Source organism: Rhagoletis pomonella, unplaced genomic scaffold (genome assembly GCF_013731165.1).
Source record: "Rhagoletis pomonella isolate Grant_MI unplaced genomic scaffold, Rhpom_1.0 Rhpom_scaffold_00008, whole genome shotgun sequence".
Classification (NCBI taxonomy): Eukaryota; Metazoa; Arthropoda; class Insecta; order Diptera; family Tephritidae; genus Rhagoletis; species Rhagoletis pomonella.
Genome location: NW_023458562.1, coordinates 35,619,064 through 35,639,417, shown reverse-complemented (window position 1 = coordinate 35,639,417; position 20,354 = coordinate 35,619,064). Strand labels below are relative to the sequence as shown.

The following is a 20,354-nucleotide window of genomic DNA, read 5'->3' as shown; positions in this document are numbered from 1 at the left end:
TCGCTTCTCCAAAACGATGATTTGCGAATACCTGCAGGGGGGCACTACTAAGCTAATTTGTTCCGCGCGCATAGTTTTCATCGCTATACAGCTTCCTTCAGTGTATTTAATCAATAAGATTTGCCTCCGACTGATAGGTAAATATTACTTCTTTCCTTCACTATAACTATCACTCCAAACATTGCCTGCACACGAACCAAAATCTCTCCACCAGTTCCCTCATTCGTTGCCATCTCAGTCCTTGTTGATTGAATTCAACATCTGTTCGTTTCTGTCGCAAACAAGCGAAGCTATAAACGTAACCGGAATAATATTTCAACGCAAAAAAATCGTACATTTCCTTTTAGCCTTCTCCAGTGTCCTTTGCTTCCCCCACTAATTCGAGCAAATGCAGTTAATCAATAGCAGAAATATGAGACGTTCAACATTCGCTTTGAAAAATTTACATGCGCACGTCCTTTTATTTCCACTTTCATTACTTTTTTTCTGAGTAGAAATTTTAAGTGTTGAAATATTAGCTCAGAAAACGTAAAATTTGTGTGTTTGTAGAAAAAAAAGAAGAAGGAAAAAACATAGCTCAGCATTCGTTAATATAATTTACATCTATTAACACTCTCAATGGGATAAACAATTTGTTAAAGAATAGCGGCGTGCACTTGAGATGAGTACCTACGTAAGAGTACGTAAGTGATACACATACGAGTACTCAAGTGCTTAAGTTTGTTTGTTTATGCACATAAGTAAGTACATACATACATACGTACATACATTCATAAGTCCGAGTATCATGAGCATTCAGCACCGGCTTCCGGTGTTTGGCATTTCGACTGATTTGTTATTAACACGACGGCGAACAGCGGACACCCCTGAGTTGCTTTGCTCTGCGCCTGAAGCGCCACAGGAGCTACTAGTATGCGCACACCCGCACAACAAGCACCCAAAAGGACATTCAGCTGTGAAGAGGTCGTCGCTACGTTCGTGTCAACTACTGCTGTGCACTCAGCTTTTTGTTTTTATTTTTGCATTTTTTTTTGGGCTTTTTCGTAGACATGTCTATTGACTACCACCGCCTGCCGTCATACATAAGTGTATATTTGATTAAGATCAACTGGCGAAAAGCGCCCGAGGTCGAATGGGAAATGTGACCAACTTTAACTACATAAAGAGGCAAATAAACTTTTTCGCTGCAGGGCAAACATCTGTTTTCTTTATTCATTCATTATTAGCTATGAAAGCGAGTAGAGCATTTGGCACTCTTTTGGCCTGTTGGTTGGTTGAGGGAGGTGTGAGTAGATATGTGGCTGTTGTTCATATTTTTGCTGTTTTCGCGCTCTTGAGGTTAGGCAAAGCTAAGCTAAATATTATTTTTAGCATGCATGAAAAAATTAATGAATTATTTAATGAAGCGACGTGAAAGTAATAAAATAAAGATATTGTAATTAATAGCACAGGTTTAATCCGTACAACATCTACGGTAAATAATTTACAATATGTTATAGGTTCTCACCAAATGGAGAAGTGGCCTGGGTCTTGCGCAATTTGGTGAATACCCGTATTCTTTCCTTAAAAAGTTGCATACGCCCAATTCAATAACTTGCCATAGAAGCTTTGCTGGTCCTTAGGGCTTTGGTAATATGCTTTTAATGCTTTTTTTCTTTGAACTTTCACGTATCCATGGTCGATCTTCATAAGAATAACTATTGGAAATATAAATTTTCTTGTTAACAAAGTCCTAAAAATTACCCAAATTTATATTATATTATATTATGGGTCAAATATAGTAAAACTGCGTTTTTAGTTTTTCTCTCTGGCGCACAGTGTTCCGTCTAGAACAAGCTAGCTGGACAAAATTATTTTCTAAGATTTTACGTTTCCTCTATATCCAAGAACTCAATTTATGTAATTTTATTAACAAAAGGAACATTTTTTAAGAGGGTTGCCACCTGTTGAAAAAGTAAAATTCAGTTTTTATAATAAAATATGACAGTATAGGTGTCAAACGAAAGAGGATTAAAAAAATATTATTTCGGTTATATTTTTGAAAATCGTTGCCACCCTTCTAAAAGCCCAAATTGGATTATATAAAATATTACAATATGGGTATCAAACGAAAGAGGTTTAAGAGATCTTTAGTTTGAAGAAGGCTATCAATGGAAAATCAATTAAATCTATGAATTTATACCTTTATCTTCCTATGCTTATTTGAATTTTTAAGGAAAAACTAAGTGAACTTTTCAATGCAACGCCTCAGTAAATCGCTTAGAACAAGCTAGCTGGACAAAAATATTTTCTGAGATTCTTCGTTTCATATCGTTGGCTGAGTGGAAGATCGACCTATCTCGGCAGCCAGTTCGAAAACGCCCTATCTCAGAAAAATTTTCAACAACGCCCTGTCTCAGAAAACTTTTCAAGAACGCCCTACTTCAGAATTTTTTTGAAAAACACCCCATCTCAGAATTTGGTTGAATAACGCCCTATCTGAGAATTCGGTTCAAAAACGCCCTATCTCGAACGAAAATACATTGAAAATAAGCTGAAATAGGGCGTTTTTGAATCGGCAGCTGAGATAGGGCGTTCTTGAAAAGTTTATTGAGATAGGGCGTTTTTCAATAAAATTCTGAAGTAGGGCGTTCTTGAAAAGTTTTATTAGATAGAGCGTTGTTGAAAAATTTTCTGAGATAGGGCGTTTTCGAACTGGCAGCCGAGATAGGTCGATCTTCCACTCAGCCAACGATATGAAACGAAAAATCTCAGAAAATATTTTTGTCCAGCTAGCTTGTTCTAAGCGATTTACTGAGGCGTTGCATTGAAAAGTTCACTTAGTTTTTTCCTTACAAATTCAAATAAGCATAGGAAGATAAAGGTATAAATTCATAGATTTAATTGATTTTCCATTGATAGCCTTCTTCAAACTAAAGATCTCTTAAACCTCTTTCGTTTGATACCCATATTGTAATATTTTATTAAAATATTTTATATAATCCAATGACTTCCGAGTCATTTTGTACGCATGAGTAGTCGACTTGCTATCTACATAGTATGCTAAAGCTTCTACACTGCTCAAACATCTAGCACTTTGCTCACATATTGTTTTCGCCGTGGATACTTTAGTGTTAACTTTCGCATTTTTTATAATATTTGCAATATTCCTGTTGCCGGGCATACGTGTTGATACTTCTGCCGCATAAATTAACTCATCTGCACTTCTGGACTGCAGTAAGTCATCCACTCGACGCCGTTTAGTTTTTTGACTGGAATGAATGAAGTCCTTCTTTAGTCTCCCAGGGCCTGGGTTACCTAAAGATGTAGCTGGTAGTTCTGATGGCAAGTTTAAATGTACAGAAACTGTAAAAGTCATATCTGTACCCGAAAACAACTCCGAGTTTTTATTTATAAACCGTCCCCGATGTCTTCCAGAGCTCTTCCATTTCTCAGAAAGCCTTGACGAATATGCCGCAACTTTTATGATTAAATCTCTTAAAGAATGCTCCGTTACTTCACTTAAATCATATTTTGATAGAACAAAATTTAATAACTCTTTATTTCTTGATTGTTTCGAATATTTCAACGAAACTTCGAAAAACTCCATTATTTTTATGGTTATAACTAAATCTGAAAAAAATAAAATAAAATATATGTGCACTGAATTCGCAATGGTTTTTTGTTTCGAGTGTTAACAGATACTCATGACTATAATATATATAAGATTTCAAGGGGTTACATGAGGAGACATATAACTTTTCCACCTCTGAAGTTGAAAATGTATATAAAAAATCTTTTTTTTCTTAATCATGGAATGTTAGACATACTAAAAATAATCAAATTGACAAAAGATTATAATCAAAAACTTCAGCTTACCTTTGAGTTCAGATTCCATCACAAAAATTAAGTAGAAGTGGTGACTTAAAGTTATATGAAGCGTAATATTCAAAACAAATTTTTCAAATAAATCAGTTCTGACTTCGACTGCTCTTGCTTACTTACTTCAATTACTCAACATATTAGAAGTGAAAATAACAAACAAGTGTAAATACCCCGTTATATTGGTCTTATGATTAATTACTCAATACAAAATTCTAGGAATAAAACTTTTGTTTTTGTCCACCTAGCTTGTTCTACACGAAACACTGTGTGGCGTCAAGATTTTTTAAAGGGCTCTGAAATTTAAAAAATATGATTACATCAAAAATTATTTAAAAAATTCAGTGAAATGTTGAAAAAGGAAAGAAATTCTGTGGAATTAAAGCAGATTAAATTTTTTTGGTGGATAAGGACGAGTAGGTATTGAAAATGTCCTTTTATAATTGTATCCTTGAATAATGTTGAAATCTTGCAATATTTATTTTTGAAAAAAATATAATGGTAAGGACTAGATAATTTACGCTCGACTCCTCGAATAGCGTCCTTCTAACTTTTTAATCTTCAAAAAATAAAATCAATTACAATTTTTAATACCTATTCGTCCTTGTGAACCAAAAACTAAATTTGTTTAATTCTACAGAATTTTTTCAATAATTTGTTTCCCATATTGTTATTCTACATTACGGAATTTTTTAAATAGTTTTTGCTGTTTTACTATATTTGGCCCATAATTTCGTGAGTATATTGATTGCTTCGCGTTTTTCGAAATTATTTTGTTTTGCTCGCACGGTGTAATAATCGATTTTCGATAGTCACAAATTAATTTACATTCCCTCACTTTTACTCATTAAAAATTTTAAATTTAAAAAACCTAAAAGAATTTTGAAGAATAATAAAAACATAGAAAAGCAAAGAAAACCAAGAAACTGTTGCCTCTTTTGTTGTTGCCTACCCGCAAGACCGCTTCCCCGGCCGTCCTTGCATCCCTCTAACCTTTGGGAATGGAACAAGCCATTTTGCCGGCACTGGTATCCATATTTCGCTCTTTGGGGATGCGATAAGCCCGACGTCCCGCTGGGCTTCCTTCCGCACCTGTTGTAGGGTCGAACATGTTGACATTTTTGGAACAACAAGGTTTCTCCTCCGAATTAGTTTTTCCTCAAATCTACCACGGGCATCGACGGTTTGGCTTTTTTCATCAGCTTAACTACGCCAAATCCAAAGTTCACCACGTTTGCGGTGTTTTAGCGTTCATATCATCTGCTACCTCAAAACTTAATTTTAAGTGTAATTTGCTAAATAAAATTTCTAATGTAATTTTTTTCTTGCAGGTTTTTTCTCAAATTCTTTCTAAAATGCAATCAAAATTGTCTGAAGAACGCCGGAAATCCAAGAGATATGAGACGCTTTCAGGTATATATTTAAAAAAAGGTTTGGTGAAAAAGTGCAAAAAAAAAATTATTTCATGAAAAATCAAAAAAAAAAATTATGAATAACTTAAAATTAAAAAATACAAAAATAATTGTAAAAATAATTTTTTAAAAACGGAGAAAATAATAAAACATAATAACATCTTACGGAAATTAAAAAATAGTAAATTTAAAAAAATAAAAATTAAAACATTAGTTTTCTTAAAAGTTGCTAAACATTTTTATTTAAAACTAAGTAGGTAAAAACTCTAACATTTTTATGTTTTTACTACAGACCTTTTTTTTAGAATTAGAATAATCTATCCCCTCTTCCATCACATTACTTAAAAACTCAATTCTCATCCTAGGTTGTCATCTCCACTCAAGTGACCGTTGATGGCCCACTCTTAGCCATATCCGATAACATGTTCGTGCATAACAATTCGAAACATGGACGCCGCGCTAAACGTTTGGATACCACGGAAGGTACAGGAAACTCCTCCCTGTCCTTAACGGGTCACCCACTTGCGCCTGACAGTACCTATGATGGTCCGTAACAAAATTCTTTTACCACATTTTTGAGTTTGATATAAGTTGTTTAGTGAAGAAAATGTTTTTTTTTTGAGTTTTTGTGTAATTGAATATGTAGAATTTGTTTGTTACCGAAAACACTTATTAAGTAAAACTAAATTTATGTCATTAAACAAATTTTGTAAAATTATGCCTAAACTTATGCAACAATAAAACATAAGTTTAGGCGCAGATCCGCTACTAAATAATTTTTTAGCCTTAATTTATTCTTTTAACTTTCTTCATAATTTTTCGTTAGCAAATCATTCGGTCATACACTTAACAACACTACCCTACCTTCCTTATCGCAAGCCTAATATACTTCAAAACACTTTACTAAAGCTAGGTAACTATTTCCCGCACACAGGTCTTTATCCACCATTGCCCGTGGCCACGCCCTGCATCAAAGCAATTTCGCCCAGCGAGGGTTGGACTTCTGGCGGCGCCACAGTCATTATTGTGGGGGATAATTTCTTCGATGGCCTCCAAGTGGTCTTCGGCACAATGCTCGTTTGGAGCGAGCTAATTACATCGCATGCCATTCGGGTGCAAACACCACCACGACATATACCCGGTGTGGTGGAGGTGACTTTGTCATATAAGAGCAAGCAGTTTTGCAAGGGTTCGCCAGGACGATTTGTTTATGTTTGTGAGTAAAAAAGTGTAATAAAGCAAAAAAAATATACAGTATCGGTCATATCTATAGCACGCCATTTCCAAGTGATATTGTGTGCCCCTTATGTTCATTTACTTATTTTTAAGAATTTTCAATTAAAATTTAGTTCATTCTCAGACAAACCCCATATATACCCAAGTTCAACAATTTGTAGAAAACTACAAAAAAGGGTAACAAATTTTCACCTAAATTTGAAACTTTTTTCCCGGAAGTGTTAGAATTTTTTTGAGTACACAGTTTTTTAGCCCCTGCAATTTTAGTCTGATAAGGTGCAAATTTCAAGTAGCTACGAATTACCGTTAATTTTTTAGATTTTTTTTTGTCGCATTGGCTTCCATATAATGAATAAACTCAATTTATTTGTATATGGAAGAAAACCGCAACACCTTTGGCAAAAAAAAATCTAAAAAATCAACGGTAACTTTTAGCCACTTGAAACTTGCACATTATCAGACTAAAATTGATTGGGCTATGAAACTGTGTATTCAGAAAAATTCAAACACTGCCGAGAAAAAAGTTTGAAATTTAGGTGAAAATTTGTTGCACTTTTTTTGTAGTTTTCTACAAATTTTTAAACTTGGGTTTGTATGGGTTTTGTTAGAGAAAGAACTGTATTTTAATTGAAAATTCTTAAAAATAAATAAATAAACATAAGTGGCTCACAATATCACTTTGAAATGGTGTGCTATAGATATGACCGATACTGTAGCTTGGAAATCAGCTTTCTACAAAATAAAACTTAAACCTGCACTTTTCTCTCTTTTTCTGTCACTGTCACTCTCCCTTTCTATTCTTTAAGCAGCCCTCAATGAGCCTACCATCGATTATGGTTTTCAGCGTCTACAAAAACTTATACCACGTCATCCTGGCGATCCGGAAAAGTTGCAAAAGGAAATCATACTCAAGCGCGCTGCTGACTTAGTGGAAGCCTTGTATTCAATGCCAAGGTAAGCATCGTCTACACTTAGCTTAAGCCTTGTCACTCAAATACTTTAGCAATTCATTTACAATTTGTGCTTTGCCTTTTCTACTCTCCTCCAGATCTCCCGGTGGCTCCACCGGCTTCAACTCCTACACCGGTCAACTGGCCGTAAGTGTACAAGATACTGCCGGCCAATGGACCGAAGACGATTATCAGCGCGCACAATCGAGCAGCGTGAGTCCACGTGGCGGCTATTGCAGCAGCGCTTCTACGCCACACAGTTCGGGCGGTTCTTATGGCGCTTCAGTGGCTGCTAATGGTTATGGTCCCACCACCAATATGGGTACGTTATCCTCTTCACCAGGCAGTGTTTTCAACTCTACCAGCAGTAAGTTTAAGTACGAGTAGTAGTTTCAGATGTAGTTGAGTGCATGTACCCCTTGAGTTGATTCATATGTAGTAGTACGAGTACTTTCTGTTTAGTTTAGTTGCCAACGAGTTTGAATTTAATGTCCACTGACTGCGGAAAATCAACGATAAAATATTTTAAATCGATTTTCAATCGCAACGAACAAGTTGAAAAGTAGATTAAGTAAGATTTTGCGAAGATTAGCAGATTAGCTGATTACGCCGAGTTCGAAGAACGGCCGTAGTCTCAGATAAAACGATATTTTCCTCTTCCACGTAAGCGTGTGATTGTGGAAAACCTTTTCATGGGTGAAAGCACCAGAGAAAGAATGGGGTCATATGCTCATAAGCCTACATCGGTCACAGCGGTGGCCTGGATTCCCGAAATTAATAGTTATCGCATTATGTCGGGGAGAATGGATCCAACTAAATAAGTATATTAGGGTACCTCACCAAAAAAGTGGCGGATTTTCCAACGGAATTATAAAATTTTAAATAAGATCAAAAAAGTAATTATTTTGACTGAGTTGATAACACTTTTAGAAAAGATTTTTTAAAACAAAATTAATTTTTGAACTAAATTTAGCCCATAAAACTTAACTTTGATTTTTTTCTTCACACCCGGAAATAAAACTACAGTGCCAAAATTGGTACCACGTCATTTAGACATTTTATTCCATTTTCGCTTGCCTGATTGGTGCAGCGTTTTTTAGTGCTGATGGCTATTTCTAAGGTCGAATAACTGGTACAGTGTGATACGATTTCTGGAACCTTGGCGGCTATGAAATTCCTTTCAACAAAAGTGTCGCTTCCGAGACAGCAAAAGATCCGAAAATGGATCCGAAAAAGAAAAAATAGTGGATGAAATGCGGATTTTCCATTTCCATTGTCCATTACCGATTCTATTTTAGGATACTTTGACGATCCTATTTTCCCCTAAAGTGTGCGGCGGAAACGTTTATACAGAAAAGTACCGTAAATGGTTATGAAACGGACAGGTTTTTGGCTGTTTTCTGAAATTTTATGATTGAGTTTTTCATTCCATACGCTTTCCTTCTGCACTTCACAAATGCTTTTTCATAGTTTGACAAAATATAAGGAATATTTTTATTGCGCCTGACGGCATTTTACCAATACACTACACAGAAATGTTCGGAAAAAAAAATCAAAATAATTATGTAGCCAAGTATTTATATGGTTTCATTGTAGTAGCCAGCACTGTAGTATTTATCCAATAAACATTGGGCTTGGTTAACAATTCGAAAATACAATGTATGTAGGGTACATATTTATTATGCACTGATGTTAAAAATTATCAATTATTCGGCTCAGTCGTAGGAAGTAGTCGTATTAATTTAATTTTTTTAACATGTAAAATTTTGTGCTCATGCCCAGAGTTATTTACTGTGTAGCGTATGTGACATTAATAAATTACTTAGTTATTGAGCTTGTAACTATGTATGTACATTAGAGTGGTCCATTTTTTTTCTCTATTTTGAATTTATATAGGTTTCATAATTTTATTCATAAAAAAATCAAACAAATATTTAATTTAAACGATTTTATAGCATTTCTAGGTAAATTTTATTTTTCCAATAATCACAAACAGTCATAACACAAAACATTCTAAATGTTCTGGAGAGGTAAAAATCTGTTGATGCTGCGCAAGCGACGCAAGTAAAACAAAAGCATTCCTTATAGTATTTTTCCGGTTAAAGAAGACGGTGACGAGGAGGAAATATTGGCGTACGTTAGATTTTTGGGCTGTGAACTGTTTAATAAAAAAAATTTAATTTTGAGTTGTGTCTGTTTTGGATTTAGGGTGCGATATATACATACCTACTCGAGCAAGTATTTACGTATTGATTTTTTTCAATATTCATAATGTTTCTCAAGTTAAATTTTTGTGGTTTTTCTATAAGAATATTGTCCAAGCTTTAGCCAAATTCACATAAATAAAAGCTACAAACTTTATACAAAATATAGGAAAAGTCCACAAATTTTGATCAAAATTTAGAGCTTTATAATTTGAATTTTTTGAACATTTCGGGCTATGCAGTTTTATACATACAATTTTATCTAATGAAGTGCAAGTTTCAATCAGCTCAAAAATTCCATTAATTTTTGAGAATTTTTTTTGGTGACTACTTTTGCTTTTTTTATATAACATTTATATAAAATTGTAAACTTTGATTTATATTTTTTGGTTTAAGCTTGGACAATATGTTTATAGAAAGAAAACAAAAAAAAAACAACGCGTGAACACTTCTTTGAGTAGCTGTATTCTGCAATTCTGTGCTGACAGCAGCAAAATTCCAAAAATTTGATTTTGCGGTGCATTTTTGAGCCACCCTAATGCACATGAATATGTATGTGTTCGTGAATAACGGCGTATGTGTATGCCGGAATTGTTTTATTGCACATCAGTTTTTTTTGTTGATAAGCTACTTTTTTTTCTCTAATTTTTTTTAAGTGTAAAATATATGTAAATGTATCTATGTATGTTTGTACATATTTACCTATCTAAATGATTGATTTTTTTGCTAACCTATCGATTTTGTTTCTTTTTTCTTTTTCTCTTTTCATTGCATGGCCTACTTGTAAAAACAAAAACCTTAAAAAAAACAAATATTTCAACACGTTGAATTATTTAAAATTTTTATTTATTATTCGTACTGTTGCTACATCATTGTTTTTCTTTTTTTATTTTATGCAAAATTAAATGTATTTACATATTTACTTTGTAAAATTTTAACTCAAAAAAAAAAAACATTTATATACAAAACACTTGCATAAAATGTAAAAACCAAACAAACAACAACAAAAAAAACGAAATATGCTCAGGCAGTGCCTTTTCGCCATTAATTTCAACAGTGTCGTCACCGTGGCATCAGGCGCTAGTGCAACACCACCACCACACACATCCGCACCATTACCATCATCATGCCCACCAGCCGTGGCACAATCCAGCTGCCTCAATTGCAACGGCCGCTGTGTAGAGAGAAAGCGTGAAGCCAGCCAAAGTTACAAACATATGCACATAGTCGTGTTCAAAATGTTCAATAAGCGAATGCGAGAATCGAAAGTTTGGAATGGTATATAAAAGCAAAAGCATTTTACTAATTTTTCTTAGTTAAATACATAATTAAAAATGTTGTTAACTATGCAAATGTAGCGCAAACAATTTGTTTAAAAAATAAAATAGTATTAAAAAATTTTGGTACGTCGCACTAGGCGCTTGAGCTGCGGCGACCGCTAACTGATTACCTGTCGATGAAGCCAAATCACTGAGAAGTTTTTTTGTTCATGAAAATTCTTAACAGGTGCGTACCAGATAACTTTTAAGAAACAATTTTTTTTTGTTAAAAATATTGTAAAACTCGCAATCGACTCGCAATCACTTCTGGCCATTTCCAGGTACGCGCCTGAGCATTGCAAAAAAAAAACTACATACCAAATTACAAGAAAATATACTTCACGTCATACATTCAAATTTAATTTTGTACATATAATATTACTATATATACATACACACAGTGCAGCAGAGTTGCATTTTCAATATAAAAATTTACATATAAAAAATTGTTATTCGGAAGCTTTTTAAAAATTAATTTTCTTAAAAAACACAAGTACTGTATAGATCGGCGACGACTAGTAAGAGCTTTTATTATGTGCCGCCTATAGTTAGTCTGTGCAAGGGAAGCTTTAAAAAGCTTCTGCGGAATATTTTTTGATTGTGACTAGTGTCGATCTATGCTTATTATAAGCTTTATTAGGGCATCTTAAAGCATGCACAATTTATATAAAGCTCTAAAAAGCTTCTACCACGGGATAGGTTTCGGTTGTGACCAATTTTATGATACCAAATTATATCAGAGACGTTTAGAGAGAGTTTTTAAAAATCTACCAAAAGCTTTAAAAAGCTTATCCCACGGATGTACATATATCAGTCGTGACAGAATTATATGAAAATATGAGTAATTCACTCAAGCTTTTCGAATTCATTAATTGTATTAAAACTCAAAATTATGAAAAATAGTTTCATCGCTAGCTTTTAACATAAGTCATATTTTTCAAACTCCGAAAAATCCTTTTATATGTATTCGTAAATATGGTGCTACACTTCTATTCGAAATTTTCTAAAAGCACAAACTGACCATTCGAATATCTTTTCAAGGCACGCGGCTAGAGCTTATCTGATTGGTTTCATCCGATAATCATGTGTCTTAAAAAAAACGCTATATGAGCAGTACTGCTGTATGTCACAGTTGGTCACTTCATAAGCACGCGTGACAAGCTTTTAAAAACTATCTATACAGCATAAAAGCTAAAGCCTATTGCTATAGACTGCTAATCAAAGCTTAAAGAGTATATACTTTTTTTGTATTAAGGAAGGCCAAAATTTTAGCTTTTACAAGCGCTTTGCTAAAAGCTTTCTGTACGTCACTAATTTACTGATGCCATTTGGAATTTTTCAGGCACAGTTCCTCTTCAAATTTGCTCACGGAGTATCGAAAGCTTTTAAAGCTCCATTCGCCTAAAATTTTATTTTTAGAATTTTTCTTGTTCCGTAAAATAAATCTTTTTTAAGGTGCCAATTTAATATTTTTTAAGTTGGTGTAGCATAATTGAAAATGAGCACTTTTAAAATCAGGAGCTTACATTAAAGCTGTCTTAGTTTGCAGCATTTAAGACCATATCTAGCATCATAAGCAGTCACGTAAGCTTAAAAGCTCAGACATATTGAAAAAAAAAATCTATATGGAGATTTAGAGCTTCGAAACACTTTCTTTTACATTTCCTCAGTCGCAACTTTTTTTAAAGCTTAAAAGCTCAGCTTCACAATTTTAATTTTGTAAGGCTATTTTCTAAAGCAGCTTTTAAAATTTATCTGCCCTTTGAACAAATTTTTTTAGAACAAAATTAAAAGTGGCCCTAGCCTTTTTCTCAAGCAGCTTTTAGAATTAATGTGCGCTTTAAAAATTAGTTTGAGAACAAAATTTAAAATATAGAGGGCAGATAACTTTCAAAAGTTACTTAAGAAAATGGCCTTTACACTTTAAAGGTAATGCATACCAAAGGGTCAGCTTTAGAGCTTTTATGAGATTACAATGGTTTGTGCATGACATTAAAAAATGTGTGCGCCTTTAAAGCGCGCCGCACAATTAGTTTTGGTCATTTACCCTTCGCAAAATTTAGGGAATTATCTTACAAAAGCTCGTCAAGATCTTTAGAGCTTTCAATGGGCTTTTTTTTACTTTTTTATTATAGTTTTATAGAGTATAAAAACCTTTTTACTTGTATACTTTCGAAAAGTCTGTTAATCTGAAAGCTTAAGTTGGATTTTCAAATCCTAAAGTGAGCTTTTTAAAACTGTTAGTTCGCTGGTTATTAAATAAACTAATATTTGCATAGTTCAACATTTACTGATAACATCCTGTCTATATCTTTCCCCATTTGTAAATACTTTCTTCTTTTCAATTTCCAGGAGTTAGTGGCCTCAGCTTCAATCCCTTCACACTGCCGACGTGTAATACCCAAGGCTATGGGACAAGTCAGCTGGTGACGTCGACCAAATAAAATGCAAATTGGTTTGCAAATATCTTGGAACAGCAAATATCAAAGAAACATGCATACATATTTACATAAAACATTTGAAGAACAGTTGCGATTCGTAAAAATAAAAAATTTAAATCATATTCAAATAACATATCTTTTTGGTTAAGCTAAGCGTAAAAAACATGAAAAATATGTATGTATTTATTATCGAAAGGCAAAATAACAAAATATGTATTTATCGTTTTCTTCTATAATAGTTAAGCGTTAATAGATGCATAAACAGTAAATGTTTAAATTTTAATATATGTATGTATGTACATAAGCATGTATTTATTAGAAAAAAATGTGTGTAAGAAAAAAATTATATTAGTTAAAAAATAATAATTATAAAAATAAAAACCATAGACATATATAACTATAATTTCGCGTGCAATACATTACTTAACAGAGAAATACACTAGGAAGAGCAAGATAATACACATACACATACATATATAGTATAAAAAGCATTCAATTAGTATTTATATTAAACAGTTTTTGTATATAAGCTTATGAACTCGAAAACAAAATATAAGACATTAATAAATAAGAAAAGAACACACATATGCAATTGTAAATATCAGCAGCAACTCATATCAAACATTTCTAAATAAAATATAAAATCATTTCAAAAAATAATACAACCATCAATAAAATAAAGTTTAACCATTTATAATTAAATTATATAACTCTTATAACAAAACGATGTAGATAGTTAATGAATTTAGCAGAATTTGTATACGAATTTTCCCTCAACTTTTACAGCAAAGAAAAAAATCAATACAACATAAGCAGAAATTATAACAACTCATAATTGTTAGGCGGATTGTACACATTCAAAAACAAAATACCTAAGCATATCTAGCATTCACATACACACTTACATACAATAGCTTAGCATTAAAGATTAGCCGACATTTAGCAAGATGTTTCTTCTTTTTAAATAAATAAAAAGGAGTTAAAAAGTATGAAGAAAAACAAAACCGATTATTAGACAATGATAGTAACTTACTTGCATGCATATAAGAAAAACTAAATAAAAACAAACAAAATTTGCAAATTCTTAATTGGCACACCACAAGCAAAAAAATAATTTAGAAAATTGTGGTGAAAATTTTTTTTCTTAAAAATTGTTACATTATTATTAAGCAGTTAACGCCTTTCTGATGATCAGGTTAAGCAATGTTTACATAAAATTTTATATACATACATATGATTTTTTTTTAACGCAAGTTGCGAAAATTTCCGTATTTCCATATAAAGTGACTTAAACATGTTTTCACATGTTAGTTTTCTCAAATACATATTCAAAATGTTATTAAAGTTATTTTTTTTCATAAAAATTTTCTTCTTGCATTAAGCAAAATCATGTAAAAAGTTGCACACTTTGCACAAAGCTTAAAAAAAAAAACAAATTTACATCAAATTTTCGAAGTTCTTAATCTGATTACTAATATAATTTAGAGAAATTCCAAAAATGTTCATCAAAATTTTGTACTTTTTAATCTGAATACTAGGAATATTTTTGGGAATGTAATTTTATAACCCAAATAACACTGGTCTACAAGGGTTTTGCGAATAAGACGGGACCTGGTGTTTCCGAACGGATTTTTCGTGCTGAACACGAATCTGGGGTCCAAAACTTCCCATCACGTCACGTTTTCGAGAAAAAAGGGGTTGAAACCCCTAAAAACAGCGTTTTTGGCCATTTTTGAAAAATTGTAGAGCTGAACCCTGACGTGCTACAAACTTTGTATATGTCAGAAATTAAAGGCTAAATCGTGCCCTTTCGAATGAGCCCTATGCCGAATTAATCGCATGCACCCTTAGATCAGGGGGTGTATTTGTGTCTAGGAGTCCAATTTTTATATCCACCATATTCGACCCGTCATCTTAAATTTTTAAAATCTAACTGCAGATTCGTAATCAGCGACTTTTAATATAGTTAAAACCTTGGCATTATTAATTTTCTATGATCGTTTAAGATTAAATTCTTTCTGTGATCAATTTTTCCTGCACCCCTAAACACAAATACACCCCCTGCTTTAAGGGTGCACGCGATCAATTCGGCATAGGGCTCATTCGAAAGGGCACGGTTTAGCCTTTAATTTCTGATATATGCAAAATTTGTACCACGTCAGGGTTCAGCTCTATAATTTTTCGAAAATGGTCAAAAACGCTGTTTTTAGGGGTTTCAACCCCTTTTTTCTCGAAAACGTGACGTGATGGGACATTTTTGACCCCGGATTCGTGTTCAGCACGAAAAATCCGTTCAGAAACACCAGGTCCCGTCTTATTCGCAGAAAAAAAGTTGAAATTTGTAGACCAGTGTAATTTTAGTATAATAAAGTGCAAGTTTCTAGCGGCTGAAAAATTGCGTTGATTTTTAATACATATATATTTTTTTTAGTGACAGCTTTTGCTATTTTCTTATATAACCAGTGCAATTCGTAAAAACGCGTTAATTTTTTTTAATATTGTTACGAACGGTTTTGCGTATTTTATTTTATAAAAAGTTTGTGTTGTTAAAGCACAAACAATATGTATTTAAAAAAACTAAAAATGTTTGCATTGGAAAACATTTTGAATATTTTAAAAAAAAATCAATATCCGAAAAAATCGATTTTTTTTAGCAATTTTTATAGATGCTACGCGCTTTGTAGCTGCATTTTTCCAGTGATCGTTACCGTTATGATTTTTATAATAAAAATCCTAATTGAATCGTTATTTTGTGATTTTTATTTCTTCGATTATTTTTGCGATTCAAAATTTTTTGGATACGAAATAATCCTTTTTCGGTATTTTTTAGTGTTTTCTTTTATCATTTTTAACCGTTATAATGGAGACTACGTTTTTATAACCGAATTAAATCTTTCATGATCTACAAATGAATAATCTGATCGAAAAAATAAAAATCATAAAAAAAAATCAATGGAATACGCTTATGTTTATTAAACAAAAATAGTAAAATAACGGTTAAAAATGATCCAAAAAATATAAATCAAAAAATAACTATTTCGCAATGATTTTAAAATAAAAATCCCTAATAATAACGATTATTTTCAGTCCCTGGGTTTTTCACAATTTCACTTCACAGATGAATACATATCGGAAAAAGAACAAACAAATTCACTTATTTTCGAGCCGTAGGTCCGATTTAACTTTTCCTGTCATATATGTGTGTATGTATAGTGCGACGCTATAAATGAAAACAAAATGAAAATTTCTAAAAGCGTTTTTTTTTTTTTATTTATATTGTTTGATTTTCATTCCTAATTTTTTTATTTTATTTCAGTTTATGTAATTTATTTTATGTCCACTTAAAAAAAAATAGACCTTGCCTAACCTTATAAGCAGGCAGGCGTAAGTTGCCCTCAATTTTATAGTTGTAAGCTAATAATTGTGCTTGTACGACACTGCACTTTTGCTGAAAAAAATTAAAAAAAAAAACGAATAAAAATTCGCATAGCTTGTGGTTCGTACTTCACAATATCTAGTGTTTTCTATTCAATATTTGTAAAATATATTGATACTGTAAAATAAACTTAATTTAAAAATAAAAATATTAATAATAAACAAGGTGTACGTTTACTTTATTAAGAATGTGCAGTAAGAAAGGCTAAAATATACAATTAAAGTGGATTTGAGACTGAAAATTGTTATTCATACCTACATATGGCCGTGGCAGCAAAATAAAAGTTGAAGCTTAAAATTTCCCATTGCCGCTGTGCCAAAAACGGATGAACTCTTCACACAATTCCGCCTTTCAATATCGTCTGGCCCGTTAGTAAAGCAACGGTCCAATTGGAAGCGGTGGGTTCGATAACTTTATTGCGACTATTCTTATAGCATCAGTTAATCTCCTATATCTTTATGCGTCTGTCTTATCTCAACTCGTATCGTATTTATCCAATTTCAATTGAGTTCCGCATTCTCCTTTCTATTTCATTTCCTAACAAATTTTGTCGACTTCCGGTTTGCTGTCATAACTAATCACCACGGTTGCAACTGAGCACGTAAATCGACAACAAATTTACCAGCTTTGCCCGCTGTCACTTCAGTCAAATTTACTACTTTGTACTTTCCCACACATATGGCAGCATCGCAAATGACGTTTTCTTTCACTTGGAGTTGTTAGAAGTAGAAAACTATCGATAACACTGATGAACACTATCGTTATATCGATATGGTAGGCCAAAATTATACGTATATAAGGTCTTATGCCTAAAATATAAAATGGAACAATGTTTCATAAAGTAACATTTCAGTAGAATTTTTTCATCCTTAAGTTTCTTGGGTAATTATCTAGGTGGGCTTTCAACCCGCAAAATTGATCAAAATTTTGGATAGGGGATACTGGACCCCAATAACAAAAATTCGAAAGCGGAAATTAACATTTTTTACCCAATCAAAAGTTATTAACCTACGCAGAAAGGTGTTCTCTGCAAAAGGTGTTCAGCGCCTTTTCTTCGCAACGAAGTTCTTCGCAGAAATACTTCCGCTTCTTTTTATGACCTAGGTGGGCTTTCAACCCCCAAAATTGGACAACATTTTGGAAAGGGGGTACCATTAGACGCGTCTGGTCCCCAATAACAAGAATCCGAAAGCGGAAATTAACTTTTTTTACCCGATCAAAAGTTGTTAACAAAAAATTTTGGGCGTTGAAAGCCCAACTAGATAATTACCGTCTCATGAATCAATTAACTTTTTTTAATAAAAGTAAATATCAAATTTCAAGGCCACACGCAGATAAATTTTGCATTTTTACTACTGGGTTATTTTCTCTACTGAGAAAATTTTAAGTAAAGAATTTCCCCATTTCCCAAGATCTTCCTTTTTCGATTCGTGTTCGCATGATTTTGATCATATTTAAAAATAGACAGCGAAGTCACGGGATTTATCTGCCGTATGTTACATGTACTGTCGTATCCGATACTATCGATAGTCTGATAACATCGATAGTTTGCTTAGAAAGCACATAACATCGATATATCATTTGTATCGTCGATATTCTTCCACCTCCATTAACTTGATTTCGTTCGCGTTTCTGAGCTGAGGAAGATAGAAGAAAATTAGAAAATTTTTTTTGCAATATTTATAGTGAGTAGTGGTGATTTAGTAATAATTAGCAAGCGATTTTAAATCAATTGGTTATCCAACTGAAATTGCAATTTTCCAAAGGAAATATTCAACTTCCTGAGCGGCCGAAAAAATTTCACTACGCGACTCCCATTTTCGTTTAGGGTCGTGCCTCGCGTATTAAATGCATGTGCGAGAAAGAAAACGCCATAGCTTGCACTCGCAATTAGCTCGTGTGCGTGTGAACGAGAGGACAGGTGTTGAGTTTTTTTTCGTTTTTGTGTGAATTGAAGAAAATTTTGAGCGAAGAAATTAATAATGAGATAATCTTTGTATTTATCCAAATATCCTACACGAAGTGAAAGAAAAGCCAAACAAATTGATAATTGTTTATATAATTAATAGAATTTTACATTAATGCGTTGAAGAAGTGCGTGCTATGTGGTTAAATATCGATAAGTCGCAACAGCTGATGCACTGGTGCGTTTAATCTTCGGTGGCAAACCCCCACGCCGGTGGGCTAATACGCCAGCTAGCTAGCACTAAATCACCAGAGAGTGATTCACAAGTTTTAAGCAGGCGTAGCACCTTTCCAAAACAGCATTAACTTACGCTAGTACATAAATGTGGAATTTGTTGTTGAAATTTTGTGTGTCTATGATTGGTGTGAAAGAAAGTTTCGTTTAGGAAGGCTTTTCTGCTTTCTTTTTGTTGCATGATTCGAAGGATTGATTGCTGTTGTCTGCTAGTGGAATACACCGTGCTCGTGGTTGAGCGAAAGACGACATTGCGGCGTCGACGAGACCACGGCCTATACCAGGATCAAGACGACAACGACTACCACAGATTGGTTTCTAAACGAGCTGCGGCTGGTCAATTGGAAAACACTTAAACAGTGTGATCTGGATATAATTGAATGATGGATGCTGGCCAGCAAGAAACTAGACAGGTATGTATGCATATTTATTTGTCTATTTTTAAGCGACACAATTCCAATCAGCATTGCAGCATAAATCTTTAAATATTCGGAAGATCTTCCATATGTACATGTGTATGATTGTGCATAGCAAGTATATGTATATTCTTGTTAAGCAGCTTAGTCGTTGGCACTTGTTTACCTACGAATTTCAACGCCGCAGCATAAAAGCAAAAAATATGATATCATCAAATGTCAAACAGTATTTTTCGCTTTCGGCTGGGCCGTGCTTGTGCTGTGCTGTGAAGTTACAAGTGGAAGCTCACTGAATGGTACATATGTACTCATGCACACCATGCTCGCACTTGTATGCACGCAAACATTGTAGGTAGCAGTTTTACAAGTTACAGTTTTAATTGCTGCAACTTGTGTGCTGGCCTGGCTGCCCGCAGCAGCTATTAGATGCATTTAAGAAAATCTTAAAACAATTAGGAAATTGAAAGCGTAAAGACCAACAATTGATGGTGTCAGTCACATTGAGCTCACCTAATTTATAGCTAAACTATACATAAGTTTGTATATAGATACATATGTGGCTATGTGCATATGTATATGCATATACACTAAATTTATGTGTGTGCTTTTGTCGGGTTCATTCTCTGTCCACCTACCTACGAACTTTGTAAGTTGTGCGCTTTGCCGTGAGCGTTATGAGCCAAGCACCTGGTTTGGTATTCCACCTACTCAAAAATGTGCCAACGACCAGTTTATATTAATTTTTGCCACCTTACTTTTGTTATTGTTTTTTTTTTTTTGTGTGTTCTTCAGCGCAAATTAAGTATCTTTAATTTGCAAAAGCAAAAAAAACAGAATGTTGTCATTTTAGCAAATACACTAAAAACAAAAATATGCACT

At 33.3% G+C, this 20,354-nt stretch overlaps 2 protein-coding genes across 25 annotated transcripts in view; both read left to right on the top strand.

Moving 5' to 3' along the window:
* LOC118744751 (transcription factor collier) overlaps positions 1–14,933 on the top strand; it is a 97,249-nt gene extending 82,316 nt beyond the window's left edge. Inside the window, exons 6-11 of one of the 2 annotated variants that reach the window (XM_036478033.1) lie at positions 5,193–5,274; positions 5,639–5,756; positions 6,208–6,489; positions 7,319–7,463; positions 7,558–7,826; positions 13,335–14,933. In XM_036478033.1, the coding sequence (XP_036333926.1) occupies positions 5,193–5,274; positions 5,639–5,756; positions 6,208–6,489; positions 7,319–7,463; positions 7,558–7,826; positions 13,335–13,426 (988 nt within the window). In that variant the 3' untranslated portion in view covers positions 13,427–14,933. Of the gene's footprint in view, positions 1–5,192; positions 5,275–5,638; positions 5,820–6,207; positions 6,490–7,315; positions 7,464–7,557; positions 7,827–13,334 lie in introns of both variants that reach the window. The other variant, XM_036478032.1, reaches the window with a different exon arrangement.
* Positions 14,934–18,455: 3,522 nt separating this feature from the next.
* LOC118744750 (patronin) overlaps positions 18,456–20,354 on the top strand; it is a 37,166-nt gene continuing 35,267 nt past the window's right edge. For 20 of the 23 annotated variants that reach the window (XM_036478030.1, XM_036478024.1, XM_036478021.1 and 17 more), the window contains exon 1: positions 18,456–19,472. In XM_036478030.1, the coding sequence (XP_036333923.1) occupies positions 19,440–19,472 (33 nt within the window). In that variant the 5' untranslated portion in view covers positions 18,456–19,439. The remainder of the gene's footprint in view (positions 19,473–20,354) is intronic. The other 3 variants (XM_036478006.1, XM_036478007.1, XM_036478008.1) reach the window with 3 other exon arrangements.